At 40.5% G+C, this 17,490-nt stretch overlaps 1 protein-coding gene across 1 annotated transcript in view; it reads right to left on the bottom strand.

The window, feature by feature from the left end:
* The window catches only part of fbxw8 (F-box and WD repeat domain containing 8), a 134,771-nt gene that overhangs the window by 23,652 nt on the left and 93,629 nt on the right, over positions 1-17,490 (bottom strand). Inside the window, exon 8 of the mRNA XM_078421751.1 lies at positions 2,863-2,990. Within this exon, the coding sequence (XP_078277877.1) occupies positions 2,863-2,990 (128 nt within the window). The remainder of the gene's footprint in view (positions 1-2,862; positions 2,991-17,490) is intronic.

The following is a 17,490-nucleotide window of genomic DNA, read 5'->3' as shown; positions in this document are numbered from 1 at the left end:
ACATGAATAGGTGATGTTTTGGGTCAGGATCCTTCCTCAGATTGAGTTACTCCAGCTGAGTTACTGCAGCACTCTGGGCCTTTTTAAAATCCAAAATACAGCTGCTGAGATAGAGGGCATTTGCTACGAGGAGAGGTTGGACATGCTTGTTAATGCACAGGAGTGTCAGACGTTGAGGGGAGACCTGGTGGAAGTATATCAAATCATCAGAGGCATTTATAGGATAGTCAGTCAGAATCTTTTTCTTTGGAAATGCCAAAGAAAAGAGGGTATAGCTTTAAGATCAGAGGAGCACTTTTTTTTAGACAGAGAGTGGTGTGTGCCTGAGGCGTGCTGCCAGGAGTGGTGGTGAAAACACATCCGCTAATGGCATTTAAAATGCCTTTAAATATGATAGCACGTGAATTTGTAGGGAATGTGGGTATATAGATCACATGCAGGCAGAGGAGATTAACTTGGCAGCATGTTCGACACAGACACTTGTGGGCTTTAGGGCCTGTTTCAGTGCTGTGCTGTTCTATGTGTAGGAGGGAACTGTAGGTGCTGGTTTGCACCAAAGATAGACACAAAATGCTGGAATAACACAGCGAGACAGGCAACATCTCAGGATAGAAGAAATGGATGACGTTTCCATTCGAGACCCTTCTTCACACTGTTCTATGTCCTTATATGTAAGGACACATATAAGGGCACGGTGGCGCAGCGGTAGAGTTGCTGCCTTACAGTGAATGCAGCGCCGGAGACTCAGGTTCGATCCTGACTACGGGCGCCATCTGTGCGGAGTTTGTACGTTCTCCCCGTGACCTGCGTGGGTTTTCTCCGAGACCCTCGGTTTCCTCCCACACTCCAAAGACGTACAGGTATCTAGGTTAATTGACTGGGTAAATGTAAAAATTGTCCCTAGTGTGTGTAGGATAGTGTTACTGTGCAGGGATCGCTGGGCGGCGCGGACTCGGTGGGCCGAAATGCCTGTTTCCGCGCTGTATCTCTAAATCTAAATCTAAAAATCTGAGCACTAATAAAATATAGTTGGCTATTGAGTTTGTACATTTCCAATAAGTGAGTTCGGTATCTCGATAAATGCAAGGAATCATGGGGTTTGTCAAAGGTCATTCGGGATAAACAAAGAGCGTTGCTAGAGATCACGAACGCAGCGCTGCATAAACTGTGTGTACGTATTGGGCGGAACTCTGTATAACTACTTCTGAACATATACATATAACTTAATGGCTAATGTACACTGAAACAATGGTTGATAAATGATTAAATGAAATGAAAGAAATTAAGAGTTGTATGAACTTCTGTACATTTACTGATTGAGTTCTGGATTTCAGTTCATATCAAATCTGCTTGAACATAAAGTTGAACTTCTGATCAAAATGATCTGGAAGTGCAACCACACCTCATTTACACACCAACGGCGGCAGTAAATTATATAATGCTGCGCAGACGGTGAAAATATCATCAATATGCGGAACTAAAGTGATGGGTAAAGTGTTTCTCAGGATGTTAGACCACTCCAGATGACCTATGGCCCGTTCAACATGAATGTGGACATTGGCAACCTTCTTGGTTTGTGTACTGTTTCTCTGGTCATTTGCCGATAACCACCGCTGGGAGGGAGGGGGAATCTCTAAATAGGCTTGGCGAAACATCAAGTCTTCTTGATTGGGAAATCCGCCATTATGCAATTCCCCAGGATCAACTAAGTTCAAAAATCCACTTTTCCTAACAATGTGTGTATCAGATGATCGCCCACCCCAAGCTTTTGATAAGAACGTGATCATGCTTGGGGCAATTCCAACCAATAGTTTCACAGTGTTGCGTTTCTTGTAGTCAGACCATGTCAAAGCCTGCAACTGTCGATGTCGTGGCCGTTCTATAAATATCTCTGTGCAGTCGTGTATGCATCTAGTGCTGGGCATTTCTTTAATATCTGTTTCGGCTGCATGGACCATATCAAATCCTGATCTGTAAGCATGCCCATTACATACAAGTTACAATGTAAAAGAAAATGGTGCAAGTATATTGAAGTCATTTATACAAGCACAAGATTATAACTGAACATTAGAATGTCAAATACTGATTAAAACTATCCAATGTAAGGGGAATCAGAAGAGACATGATTAGTCAGGAGACTCGTGACTACGTTTTGTACTACACAACTTTACTTACACATGTACATGCAGAACTCATTCAGAAGTCAACAAACGTGTGGCTGTGGACTAGCATTGTAAGAGGAGAAAACCCCACAAATACTTTTCGTATTATCTATTGATAGTTATAGAAATCATACATTTAATTTCATTCTCCCCCCCCCCCTCTCCAAACAAAACAAAGCAATAAAAAATGGTTGTTATTAATCGTCACGATCTCGCTCACTCACCGAAGCGGGCCAGCAAGCGACCAAGGAAAAGCCAATTAAACCATCAAAATCATCGTAGTTTTGTACAAATGAACCATAAATACACCTAGTTAATAGTTTTGAAAGCAATATTTTCTTACCTCGAAGAAGCAAAACTGGAAAATACGTAAGAAACGCAGGTCTGTATACACACTGTAAGCTCAGCTGGCGAGAATGTGTATCCCGAATGAACCATGACTTGGGCATGCTCAGTTGTAATACCCAACTCACTTATTTTGCTTCAATGATGAGGTACAATACAATAATGTTCAATAGGATTCCGATATTTGATAAAATAATAGCATATATGTGATTTGATAATATCTGACAGACATTTCATTGAAATGTTGAAGCAAAATTATATTGCTTTGTCCCCATTGCTAGGGGACTTAAAATAAAGAAATGAAAATTAAACAAACATGTTAAGATTTAGTCTTGGATAAATATTTTTTACATACTTCCTGTCCTTGTTTCCGGTAACAGCCAGATAAGGAGGACTATCCCTTAAGTTCACGCAGGTGAAGTCTCCTAGAGCATTACCCAGTGTTGCCAGAGGTTGTGCTGTTTGTAGGCAATAAATGTGGACCTGGAAGATAATGAAAGTTCTGTAATTTTTTTAATATACTAAAATATGATCAACTAGGAACCAGAACAACAAATGAAAAAAAAACCAGCATCCTTCTATGCTGTCTCATGAACATTAATATCTCCAACAGCAGAAACATTCACTACCTATTTCAATCTACATTTTCCAATGATCAATGGGTGACAAATCTAGCAATCTTTCAAATCTGCCCTGGTAAATGAATGTATTGTACAAACATATCAAAAGCAAGTGTTAGACACAAAATGCTCGAGTAACTCAGCAGGACAGGCAGCATCTCTGGAGATGCTGCCTGTCCCGCTGAGTTACTCCAGCATTTTGTGTCTATCTTCGGTTTAAACCAGCATCTGCAGTTCCTTGTGTAGGAAAGAACTGCAGATGCTGGTTTAAATCGAAGATAGACACAAAATGCTGGAGTAACTCAGCGGGAACGACAGCATCTCTGGAGGGAAGGAATGGGCGACGTATCGGGTCAAGACCCTTCTTCAGACCCTTCGTCACCCAATCCTTCTCTCCAGAGATGTTGCCTGTCCCGCTGAGTTCCTCCAGCATTTTGTGTCTATCTGCAGTTCCTTCCTACACAAAAGCAAGTGTTATGTTGACATTGGACAAATGTGATCAATTTTTCAAAACAAGTAAATAATAGTGTAAAGAATTAAATGTTATCAGATTTGCCGGATGGATAACTCTAAATTACTAAGTGCTAATTATTAACAATATTAAATTGTAAAGATTTTTTTTAAAGTATGAATGTTCTGGTCTTCAAATTTATATTTAGTAATACTTTTCATTCCATTTATGTCATTTTATATAGGTCACAGGATTGTCTTTCGAATCCATTACAGACTTAGTTAATTGATTATTTTCTTTGTTACCTAATGTATTGATTATTGCTGTACTTGGTCAACTCGTCAACATTTTAGGAAGGTCATCAAAAAGAGTTAAGTAATGTTCCCAGGAGCACACCATGGCTTTTGAAACAGTAATGGACTGACTGCAAGTAGCCACTAAGTGAATAATTCAATTTTCAGTATTCCAGACTAGAAAAATGAGTCACGCTATCAGGAGCGAATGACAGAATGCAGGCTAGAATTATGCATAATTACTGTTATATTTTACCCCAAAATATCAAAATGCATCTGATTACTCCACTTAAAACCTAATAGATATCCGAGACAAACCATTGGTATCAAATGCAATCAAAGCATAATTTAGAGCTTGGAGAATAGAGCCACTTCTGATGTGCACATATCACTTCTGAATAGATTTTGAGGGCAATAAATATTCTTGAAATTTACTATTCTAGCTTTCAGTTTTCTTCAATACACAACTTACTTATACCATATAAAGATTAAATGGCACTAAAAAAAGTCTAAAATTCTTTTACAATTATTCTGTTATAAATCACCAATTGGTAATTTATATAATTTTGACCTTATTTGGCACAAATATTTATCTCAAAACATGATCATGTGGGTGAAACACAATGTTAAAAAAAAGGCAGTGGTGGTATGAGGTTAAATGATTAAAAGTAGAAAATCCCAAGAGTGATTGAATGTGGAAACATCAGCATCTACTAACATCAGGTAGAATTGAATGTTACTTTGTGCTTCAGTACAATGTTAATGCCTTGCTGATCATAAATATGGAGGCTCAAATAAAAACATGTACACTGTGAATGAGAGTAAATATGTTATTAAGGAGATCTATTGAATAGATGTAGTAAATGGTTTTCGAGTGATTTGGGCAGTTCAGGATGGGAGCCAGTTCAGAAGAGTCTCTACCCAAAATGTCATTTGTCCACTTCCCTCCACAGGTGTTTCAGGTTCACGTCAGCAAGTGGTCCCAGAAATAGGGGAGACTGGAAATGTGGATTTCTCTTCTGCCAAGAAAAATTGATGGTAGGCCAATTCTTAACTTTAAACTATAAATGATCAATTTTGGAGAGCCAGAGATACTAAGCAAAGTGGAGAAAAGGTGGGTATATGAGTACCTGGTCACAGGTCAGCCATAATCTCACTGAATCCCAAAACATACTTTAAAGATTAAATAGCCTTGTTCTTGTTACATGGTCACAATAGGAATTACAATACCTTACTTTTGGATAGGCTGTTAAATTACATAAAATATTAATCCGCAAATATATCTATCAATTAGATTCCTTTCTACTCTTGTAGAATCTATTCCATTAACCAATGTAGAATTGTAGAATCTTATAGAATCCATTAACCAATTTTAAAGAAAAAAATCTAAATATTTATGATGAAATAAAGGGAGAATTTCAGATGAAAACATAACATTTTGTTTTATTAATATTCCAAGTCATAAATGTCTGCATTTTTAACCTTATAAGAGAAAGGTCTCATCTATTGCCAGGTACTTGATGACCAGCACAAACATGGTAGATTGTGCCTGTTTTCACAATGTATGATTCATGACCCGCTAAATTCTTCCAGCAATTTGTGTTTTGCACAGGATTTCAGCACCTGTAGTTCCTTGTGTCCCCAAAGTCAGAAATGGCTTGAGCTGCTAAGTTTTTTCCGGCATTCCACCTACATTCACGATTGTTCATTTATTAGCAAAAAACAAAGTGCTGGAAGAACTCAGCAGGTCAGGGAGCATCTGTGGAGGGAAGTGGACAAATGACATTTCAGGTAGAGAGTCTTCTTCAGAAGAAGTGTCCTGACCCAAAACATTGTTAACTTCTCTCACAGATGCTGCCCGACATGCTGAGTTCCTCCAGAGCTTTGTTTTTTGCTCAAAATTCCAGCATCTGCAGGCCTCATTTATAAGCACCTTCTGACATCCATAGAAAATAATATCTGGGCATTAGTCAGATACAAACAATGGGCCATAACACACAAGTCATTGAGTTTATCATGGCCAAATGGACATCCAAAAGGAGTCAAAGGCTTATGCGATGCAGCATTTTAAAATCCATGTATTTGTACTTTAGAATTCAGTGAAACATGTCAAAGGGACACTGCCACTCACCCAGGCCAGACATCAACTCATATGTTTAATGTGGAAGACCACGCCTGTACTCATTTACCATTCCCAAACAAATATCAGAAGAGACCAATCAGTACACATGTGGCATGCGATACAGGGCTCCCAGCACAGGGCTCGCACATTGTGCAAAATCTTACTACAGCTGCAATGTAGATATCTCATAAAAAGTTGTAATATGGTGCATGTTCTTAATCTTGGACAGTCACAGGTAATTTAGTTTTCAATGGAAGAGCTGTCTCCAGTAAATGTGATTGATCATGCCTGCCAACCCTGGGTTATTAGCTTCAACATAAACTCTTTATTCCAAGACAAATAACAACTAATCCCTTCTATGATATCCAGCAGCCCATACTTGTAGAAACATGCCATGTACAGTTGGTAGCAAGTAGTGCTGGGGTTTGGTATTTTAAACGTATTATTTTTCTTTTTGGGGTGTTCCCACCAGGACAGAAAAGCGAGCTGAGTTGCGCCATCTGCTCCTCAGAAGACTCAGGAATCTTCTGCGGACAAGGAGGTGATGGCACCAATTGTTGCAGAAGATCAGCCCATTGCACTTGTACGTCTGCCTCTGCGGAACACTGGCTTGAATACGGTGAGGAAAGGGAACGGAGGAGCATTGCATGAAGTAAGAAACCTAGCACTACCAGGATGCAGCCTGTCAGAGGTTTATGGCGGTTCTTGGTTTATGGAGTTTGAATCCAGTCAGTGACGTTGTCTTGGAAATGGTAGACTGAGTCCAGGAGAATGAAACATTTGCCTCTGACAGGCAATCTAAAATGCTTATAGTAGACTGAACAGGCTCACTCCATGAGATGACTAGGAGCATGAAGGACTCCAGGTCCACATTCTCTTGGGAGCTGATGCAGAGCCGGGAGAACCTTGCTTTCACATTGGAACAGATGTTGTCTTCCATCCCATGCAATGGCAATGTTGAGGAAATATTGTGACCGAGAGAGCATGTTTCAGCCATCATTGAGGCACTGTCCTACTAGTCCTCTAGAGCTGGGCTAACCCTGAACCAGCAGCAGTCTGCTTCCCAGGGACAGCAGATTGCTGCTCTACAGGACACTGGTGCTGCTAACAGAGAGCAGACAGCTGTGCTCCAGGGTTTATCTGCCAGTCTCAGCAGGGTGCTGGAGGCTACGGTGGCAATCATGCAATCTGGCCAACAACAATTGATCACACTGTTGCCTGGTACCGTGAAAGTCCAGTTGGCAGTGGAGGAACCGAGACTCCTGCTCCCCCCTCAGAATGTCAGCATCCAACTTACGGTCCCTGGCTCTCAAACAACGAGCACCCTAGAATGATCCCCCTGACAGCGAGTAGACCCGTTGGGACACAGCCGCTTATCATGCGCACACATTCATCAGGAGCATCCTGAGGGGACGGACATCTGTATCTCTGGGCAAAAAAGAGAGCCAGCTCTCCTGCAGCCTGTAGGCATGAACTATGGTGTAGTCATAGGGTTTCCAAGCCTATATTAAAAATTACAAAAATTAAGAGGCACTAATAGTGACTGGATTTAATGCTTTTATTTCAGTGAGCGGCCTTTGCAGCCAAATATAGTTTTAAAGTTATTGCTCATGTATGCACATACAGTCATTTGTCTTGATTTGTCCCTGTTGATCTTTACTTAACCAAGGTGCATCAGAAGCATGCATTGGCGTGTTTGTACACTGACACTACAAAGCATAAGATAAATACTTATGTAAATGAATATAATGTGCATTCCATCTTTATGTGCTGCAAAAATATGAAATCTCAGTCTTAGACAATAGACAATAGACAATAGAAAATCGGTGCAGGAGTAGGCCATTCGGCCCTTCGAGCCAGCACCGCCATCACGGCTGATCATCCACAATCTGTACCCCGTTCCTCCCTTCTCCCCATATCCCTTGACTCCGCTATCATTAAGAGCTCTATCTAACTCTCTCTCGAAAGCATCCAGAGAATTGGCCTCCACTGCCTTATGAGGCAGAGTGTTCCACAGCTTCACAACTCTCTGAGTGAAAAAGTTTTTTCCTCATCCCCGTTCTAAATAGCCTACCCCTTATTCTTAAACTGTGGCCCCTGGTTCAGGACTCCCCCAACATCGGGAACATGTTTCCTGCCTCTAGCGTGTCCAATCCCTTAATAATCTTATATGTTTCAATAAGATCCCCTCTCATCCGTCTAAATTCCAGAGTATACAAGCCCAGTCGCTCCACTCTTTCAACATATGACAGTCCCGCCATTCCAGGAATTAACCTCGTGAACCTACGCTGCACTCCCTCAATGGTAAGAATGTCCTTCCTCAAATTTGGAGACCAAAACTGCACACAATACTCCAGGTGTGGTCTCACTAGGGCCCTTGCATGATTGTTGTCCATTCCAAGAATAACTTTCAGAGAATAATTAAAAGGAGTAAACAATGAGCCATGCTGTGTGAGGCCAGTCAATGGTGCCTCGTCATCAGGCAACATGGCGTACCTGAGTGATGTTGGTATTGTTGTAGGAAGGAATTGCAGATACTGGTTTAAACCAAAGATAGGCACGAAGTACTGTAGTAACTCAGCGGGACAGAAGCTGGATAGAAGGAATGGGTGACGTTTTGGGTCGAGACCCTTCTTCAGACTGGGTGTTCTGAACCCAGACTTCATGTTGGTATTGATTTATTATTGAGTTTGGCATAAGAGGGCAGTCAATGCTGTCACAGCAGCCTGCAACTGTCAGACTCCCTTGCAGTATGCTGACTTCAAGTTAGCAATAATAGTGAACCAACTCACATGGCTCAATGGTGACTTTCTATAGGGGTAGATCTTCTCAAAAGTCAACAATCAGAAGGATCCTACAGCTAGACCAGTAGGCAGTGACTTTAAATGTCTTAATGCACATGAGAATGATCTCAATTTTACAATTATATTGCATAATTTCAAATATCAGAAAGGAACAAAATACTGAGTAGGTTAGACTACATCTGTGGGAAGACAACCAGGGGTAACATTTCAAGTCAAGCCCCTTTCCTTTGACCTGAACCTTTGAGAGTTTCCAAGATATTCTGTTTTTTGTTCAGATTTTCATCATTTGCAGTTTTTTGTGGTTTTCAACAGAAAGGCAGACTGTCTTTCAAGCCTTCCTATCTGACAATCATTCAAAACTGATTGATTGGTAAAGAGTATCAGAAGGTTAGAGTAGGTTATCTATTTGAAGTATATTATTGTATACCTGCATTGATATATTCATACACCATGGATTTGTGGTAGCTGTAGGACCTGTGTGGATTTCAAAGTATGGGCTCAGGTGTGAAATTATACAGAATGATATGCCAAATGGGCTGCAGTTTTAAAGACTCACCAAATACTTGAGACCCTGAGATGACTGACTGTACTCTTTGATCAAGTGACCGTTTGCAGCTGATGCTTCGGTCTTCCATTGAATCAAGAGCAGATTATTAAGCGGGTTTCTGACTTCATTGAGTAGCCCTGCTACTTTGTATTGTTCTCACCCTAAATAGTTCTTTTATTAAGTGGGCCCATTTAATTTAAGGCTTGTGAAATGGCAAAGCTCTTTGACATAACGACAATGCAGCTTCTCCCGAGATTAAATCGAGTTGAAAAGTGAAAGTAATGTATGGGTAATGAGGAATAACATTCACAGTTGTACAAGGCTTCTTTCAAATCATGAATAATTCCACTATGCAGTGTAACAATGGCAGTAGTTGATTGCATCACACTGATTTAAGACTATTTCTGAGGTGCTGCACTGGCTTAAATGAGCCTGCAAGTGTGCGAAAGAATGAATGTTGTGGGATTACAAAAATATTTCACTTCTTAGCATGGGGCTCTTGGTTGAGGGTGTGAACTAAATGGTTCCTCTGTTGACTTCATTCTTCTCCCTCTACAGCTGCTTCGTGACACATTGCTGTTTTATTTCAGAGTTCTCGCACCTGCAGCATTTGTATTTTATAATTCTAGCAAGTTTTGTAATCTCAGTTCTTATTCATCTCCTATCTCCAGACAGATAGACTACAATTAATAAGCCTTCACCACTTTATCACAGTCAGCAACACCACCACTCGCATCGTTTAATCTCTCGGTCTCGACCATAACACAGATATTTCCTTTGTTCTCCGCTGGCCGTCACTTTCTTTGCAACTTAAAAAGTTTGATTTTTTAACTGTTTCTCGTTCTAATGAAAGCTCATTGATCTGAAACTTTAACTCAAATCATGTTCTGGTTTGGCTCAGCCACCAAGCACGACATCCGGAGGCTGCAACGGATCGTTCGCACAGCTGAGAAGGTTGTTGGCTGCAACCTTCCCCCCATTGACGAACTGTACACTGCAAGGGGCAGGAAGCAAGATCATCTCTGACCCCTCTCACCCTGTCCACAAACTCTTTGAAGCACTTCCCTCTGGAAGGCGACTCCGGACTGTCAAAGCAGCCACAGCCAGACATAAAAATAGCTTTTTTCCATGAGTGGTAGTTCTACTCAATAACCAAAGTCTGTAGTTTCTTTTTTGCTCTGGTTTATTTTCACCCACATATTTAGACCATAATGTTGTATCCTTATTGTTTTGATGTGTTTATGCTTTATTCTTAATTGTTAACTGTATGATTGTGTTGTCACTTGTGAGCAGAGCACCAAGGCACATATATGCACATACTTGGCCAATAAACTTATTCATTCATTCATTCATTCATTCATTCATTCATTCATTCATTCATTCATTCATTCATTCAACTTCTTTCTGCACAGATGCCATCTGGCCTGCTGAATATTTTCAGATGTCCCAGGGGACTGCAGTGAAGTCGGGTAGTGAGGCCTATATGGGCCGAAGGAGCCTCAGCGGCGGCAACAGAACCCTCAGCAGTAGTGGGGCCTACATGGTGGTGGCGGGATCCTCGGCGACAACGTGGGCCTCGGAGGCAGCGAGAGCCTCAGTGGCAGTGGTGCCTTGTGGTCGATGAGCATGAGGGGGGCAGGGGAAGACAATGGGGACCTGGTGTGGGGGGACCGCTATGAGGGACGGTGGGAGAACGAAGGGGGATCCGATGTGGAGGGGGGGGGCACTCTAGTTTACAATCCTCTGGTCAAGGGATAAGTCGGTGTTTGTTTGTTCATTTGTTCCGGTGAAGTTGCTGTGCACACGGCAGCCAGCCAACAGTCGCTTGTTTTTTTCTTTTTTGTTTTCACTTTTAATTTCAAGTTTTTGTGTACCTTGTGTGTTGTGACTGTCGGCAGACCAATTTCCCTCCGGGGATGAATAAAGTTTTATCGAATCATATATGAGCATCAATGGACTCCATCCACCAAAACCCTGCTGCCTTTGAGAGTCTCAATGAGAAGTGGTCACAGTACACTACTGCAAATTAGTTCTCTTAAACTGTAAATGGGTATTTAACAAGAGAAACCTGAAGCTTCTTGGGTGTCCAACTGCAACTGACTAAACATTGTGCCTTTCTGGTTCTCCTATTTGAATCTGAATTTGTGATGGCTAACAACCACACTCCTGATTAGACCTGTGCTGAGGCCAATAGTTAGAGCAGAGTTGGATTGTAGATGTATCCTCCGAACCTGACACTGCTAAACAGCTCCTTCCCCACTACTATCTCCTGAATCATTCACCTCTTCCACACCCACTTCCCGGGGGTGTGGCCAGGTATTATTATTCTTATCTCTACCTCATTCAGTTATTCCATTTTAGTATTTTATTATAGACAATAGTCAATAGGTGCAGGAGGAGGCCATTCGGCCCTTCGAGCCAGCACCGCCATTCAATGTGATCATTGCTGATCATTCTCGTCAGTACCCCGTTCCTGCCTTATTTTAAGTTCTTCAGATGTATTTAGCATTAATTGTACTATCAGTTGTATTTGACATCACCATGTACACTGTTTACTGTATGAGCTTCATGTGAACAAGGAATTTCATTGCACTGTCGTGTATACGACAATAAACTAATTTGAATCTGCTGTGGAGAGGAAGGGAGAGAAGGGAAATGGATACCAGCACTGCTGGAAGAACGTGTACGGTTGGTTAAAAGAATATCACAACACAATTTTGGATAGTTGACGGAGATTGGGAGGGGGAAATCAACTGCTAGTGGGAAGACTGGGCGGAAAAATCAAGATGATAGCAGGATTTTCAATGGTTATCGGGAAGGGCTTTGTGTCAAAGCAGCTGTTGGGTGGAAGATCAAGAATTTGTGACCTTGGATGCTCACCACGGACAGCATAAAGATCAGAGATGAGGGGATGACGAAGATATGGTGCAGTGTGGACCAGTCCCAAAGTATGAAGATAAATCATTCACCTAATGGAAGGCACTCCGCTTTGCTGCTGCACTGGTGAAAACCAGTCATCCTAGAAGATTGCTGCCTTGGTTTAATTTCTCCTACTAGGAGCTTTGCACAAAGAAAGATGACATCCTGTGTGGTCCTGACACACAAAAAGCATCAGGGACACAAGGATAATTTATGTCTGGAAGTACTATGTTGAAAATCTAGAGTGACAATGACCTAGAGGTAGTCATTATCTCCTTTCACTTTGGATAAAACAATTTCCAATTACATAATGTTGGCAAATGCAATGTTGTGTAATTTCGTTTCTCGGCAACGGGCATAACGTCATGCAGCATGGAAGCTGACCTTTCAGCCCCTGCCCCCCCCCCCCCCCCCATGTTCATGCTGGTAATCAAATACCCATCTATATAAATCTCATTTCCCAATCGTGTTGTATTGAATGTGACCTGTCTTGCCATCTCGCATTTTGCTGAGATTGAAAAAGATCTTGCAAGGAAGTGGAGAATAGTGAAGCATTACACTGCCCACTGTTGCATCACTCACTCTCTCTCTTTCTTTCTCTCTCTCTCTCTCTCACTCTCTCTCTCTCTCACTCACTCCCTCTACAGGTCCTATTGATTTTATTCGAGCACCAAATGATCTTTAGGACTTCAGATTTAAGAATCTTAAGAACACTCAAACATTTCAATTGACTCAAAATAATTATCTTCAATATCAATTGGAGGAAGAAATGCCAATTGTAACTTGGTTATTTTATTGCTTAAACAAATGTATTTTATAATCCTGATATATTTTCTTTAATTGAAACAGAAGGGTTGATTATTTGAAATATGATACTAAAGCTTTCAACGTGTTAGTAACATATGGGTGTCTTTGTTAATGTATTAATAAAATTAAAAACACAGGGTATTGATCTAAGAAACATTAGTAAAGTGGTTTAGTGGTCTATATTATAATATGTGAATCATGGGGCTATATATGGCAGTTACAAATAGGTTTACAGTCAGTCACCTTATACTGTAGATTAAATATGTTAGCATGAATGTTTAGAAGAGAGGATAGATCAAGCAACATTTACAGAAGCATGTATACATTGTTCTTCTCATACTATAAACGGTGAATTAAATAATTCTCTCAATTGTAATGAAGAACAAGATTATAAGATTCACGCCATTATTAAATTAGCACCACACAACTTTGTAGAATAAATGCAGCAAGTAGTTGCTACCAGGACTTTTGATTTTGTGCAATTTCATCTATATTACATTTCAAATAAAAATATGAAATAACAGTAATCATATATATCATTGCAATTAGTTTGGAGCAATCCTGACCACAAGCCGTTCAATGACTATGAAACCAATCAAAATTAACTATTTATATGACTGAAATATTCTGCTTGATAAAAATGCAATAAATCATCTTTTGAATGCCTGAGCAGATTTGTTGTACAGATCCCTCTGGAGAGAATATTGGTGACAGTCATGATTCCATTGTGAAATGGAATCATTTGGCCTGTGGCCTTAGAGTCCATACAAAAAGTTGGAAAAGTCTTTTAGAAATCTTCAAAACTGAATACTGCATTTAAGAATCACAACACTTCAAATGTAATGCTGGTGTAATGCCATTTTCTGTTCATCTGAAAAGTACATTGCTATGGGACTTTTAGGAGAAAATTGCACATACTATTTAGAATGTACAAAATACATCATAAATCAAAATAAAATCACTCAGGAAGTATATGAAAATAGCTAGGGGTGCATAGAGAACAAGAGTATCACCTCTGCAACCTAAAACAAATACAGCCCAGAGCCAAGACAAATGGGAGAAGGATATTTTATACTGAAAGCTGTGAGGAATCCCAAGTGAAAAAATCAGGATACTTCAAATTAGTTTGTAGTGGATATGTGCAGCGCACAAAACTAGTTGTATGCTCGGTGAGAATATATGAAATAACTTGCATAATTTCATTCAAAAGCAGTTGTTGAGAAACCAGTTATAAGTAACCTTAGCTTCTGAAAAACATTTTTTTAATATGGTGCTTAAATTGATTTAGCAGCCTTGCATTGCTACTGTGTTTATGTCAAAGTTCACAATTTTGTTTCCAGGTCCTCCATGCAATTATGGCACAACCCACACCAATGCACAGGCACACGCAGTAACATCGAAAGCATGTACAGATGCCAGTTCCACACGTTCATTTGTGCTTGTATCCTCTTTGCAATGATGTAACCTCTGCATGATTAACGTGTCTTTCTGAGCACTACAGAATTTCTAGGCTGGATTATTTTACAAACTGCAATGCTAAAACATGTTTCTTTGAGGATACTCACTTCTTTGTCAATAACATCGTTATTGCCTGTGTATTGACACAATGGTTCAGATGCAATGGTACCAGGCTCTTAAGTAGTTGGAGCAGGGCATCTCTAGTCTTGTACTCAAATTCTCCTACAATCACGACCAGCATAACATTTGCCTTCAGAGCGAAAAAATGGGTAACGTTTCGGGTCGAGACCCTTCAAACTGGGAGTCAGGGGAGAGGGAAACTAAATATAAAAGAGTGCAAAGAACATCTAAAGTGTGAAACGGATAGATCAAAGCAGACGATGATCAAGGAAATGTACAATGGTTCATTGTTGGATGAGGGGAAAAGTGACAACGTGGCATACAAACAGTAACATTAATCAAGTGAAACTAGTAGGAGAACTAGGGTGGTAGAGGGACGGAGAGAGAGGGAAAGCAAGGGTTACTTGGTTAGATAAATCAATATTCATATCACTTGGCTGTAAGCTGCCCAAGCAAAATATTAGGTGCTGTTTCTCCAATTTGCATTTGGCCTCACTCTGACAGTGGAGGAGACCCAGGACAAAAAGGCCAGTCTGGGAATGGGAGGGGGGGGGGGGGGGGGGGGAGTTAAAATGTTTTGCAACTGGGAGATCATGTAGACCCAGGCAGACTGAGCGAAGGTGTTCTGCGAAACAATCGTCTAGTCTGTGCTTGGTCTTGCCGATATATAGGAGTCCACACAAAACAGCGGATGCAGTAGATTGGAGGAGGTGCAAGTGACCCTCTGCCTCACCTGAAAGGACTGTCGGAGTCCTCGGACAGAGTTGAGGGAGGAGGTATAGGGACAGGTGTTGCATTTCCTGCGGTTGCAGGGGAAAGTACCGGGGGGAGGTGGTGGTTTGGGTGGGAAGGGATTTTCCCCGGAAGCTCCAGTTTCCTCCTACACTCCAAAGACATACAGGTTTGTAGCTTAATTGGCTGAGAAAAATTGTAAATTCTCCGAGGTGTGCGTAGGATGGTGTTAGTGTGCGGGGATCACTGGTCGGCGTGGCCTTAGTGGGCCGAAGAGTCTGTTTCTGCACTGTATCTCAAAATTAAACTAAACTAAAAGCAGATTGTCTTTTTTCCTGTCAGAGTTTTATACCCACTTTTCATGGGAACACTATCCACGTTAAAGTTGCAATATAGATGCGATAAATTGATTTTGTGGCTCTCCCTAGCTACTATATCTGCAATTAAACAAGATGCGAGTTCATTAAGTGGTATTTAATCCAATTGATTGAAGGCGACACCTCTTTCAGAATTGATGCAGTTATGCTCCATTCTTACTCTCACACAGAAAAATAAAAAATCACGACTGCTTATTGTCAAATGCCCACTCCCCTTCCTTGGTCCAACTCCATCACTTCCTGTACCTCTCAATTTAGTATCACCACTGCTGCTTCTAGGCCACCAACTAATATTCACTTCACACTGCTAACTCTCGCAACTACATTGGCTACTTTTCCCCATCTTACTTCTTGCATTTTTATTTTTTATTCTTCCACTTTTCTCCATTTTCACATGCTTCCCTGCATGTCTCTCCCCACTTCTTCCACCACATCCCAAAATCATCACTTTCCAATTCATCAGACACCACAGGCAACACACATTGTTTGCTCCTTTCTTTCACGCTAGGCATTGTGCAGTGACCACTCCTCCTTGACACTCGAGTCCATTCTTCAATCATAATCCTGACTGCCCCAATTCACTTCCCTTTAACAAAGTTTGCGTCAAATCACACTGTTAAATACAAAAGGTTACCATCACTCTTACATTTCCATTTGGATAAAATCCCTAAGATTAACTGAAGCACAAAGTAAAATTATACAATAAATATCAGTTATCTTCAAATAACAACATTATCATCAAACATACAAAACTTGTGAGAGCGAAGCTTTCTGAAAGACTGCACAGCTTGTTTTACCTTGCTTCATCCATTTCTTCTAGGTATCATGCTATATTCTATTCAGTCTACATCATCTGCCAATGTTGGTTATTCGTGAAAGGAAATCCTCTCCAATATGGTTTTATATATTTTATTTGTAGTGTTTTTATTAATATTTAACTTGGACTTCCACAAGTAAAGCAAATGTATGTGAATGAAACGGCTGCGTAATCAGCAAAGCTTACACACAAATAAATTACCAGGAATTGGCAGACTTGAATTGAAACAAGCTTTGAAGGCAACCACATGTTAACTGGAACTTACATTCGTGAAATATCTGTGCAATTAGAACAGGATTAAAAGTTACTTAAGTGAAGATATTAGTAATTTACAAATCCCAAATGAACTTTACCATTAGATTCAGTTATTATCATGATGAGAAAGATAAAAAAAAAACATTAGCAATCTCAGTGCAGATGATTGATAAATTACGATGCTTTAAGTATCATAGACCATTTCTTCTTTCCAAGCTGACCAAACAAGCCATCCATTTTCCTTTCCCCGTCTGATAAATTATTCATACATACATGGCACTTGAAAGAGTGTAACAAATGCATAACATGTTACACTCTGCAATCCCTTAATCGATCTATTGCTTTATTTGCTTGCATATACACAAAGGAATATGCTGGAGCGTATAATCCATGCTTCTTGAGTGACAATCTACTATAAACACTTTATCTTGACCACAGTGCTGTGAATCTGTGCCAATGTTCACTTACATTAGAAAGATCTAATCTTAATCAACAAATAATTCCCAAGGTCTACTGGGACTTGCCTTTGTTTTTCGTTGAAAAGTGGTCCAAATGCCAACCTTCTGCCCGCTGTCACCAGCCCGGCACTGAACGACTGTGACCTCAATATGGAGACACAAGGAACAGTAGATGCTGGAATCTTCAGCAAAACACAAAGCGA

The sequence above is a fragment of the Rhinoraja longicauda genome, chromosome 25 (genome assembly GCF_053455715.1).
Source record: "Rhinoraja longicauda isolate Sanriku21f chromosome 25, sRhiLon1.1, whole genome shotgun sequence".
Classification (NCBI taxonomy): domain Eukaryota; kingdom Metazoa; phylum Chordata; class Chondrichthyes; order Rajiformes; family Arhynchobatidae; genus Rhinoraja; species Rhinoraja longicauda.
The sequence above is the reverse complement of the archived record's forward strand: the minus strand, read 5'-3'. Positions and strand labels throughout refer to the sequence as shown.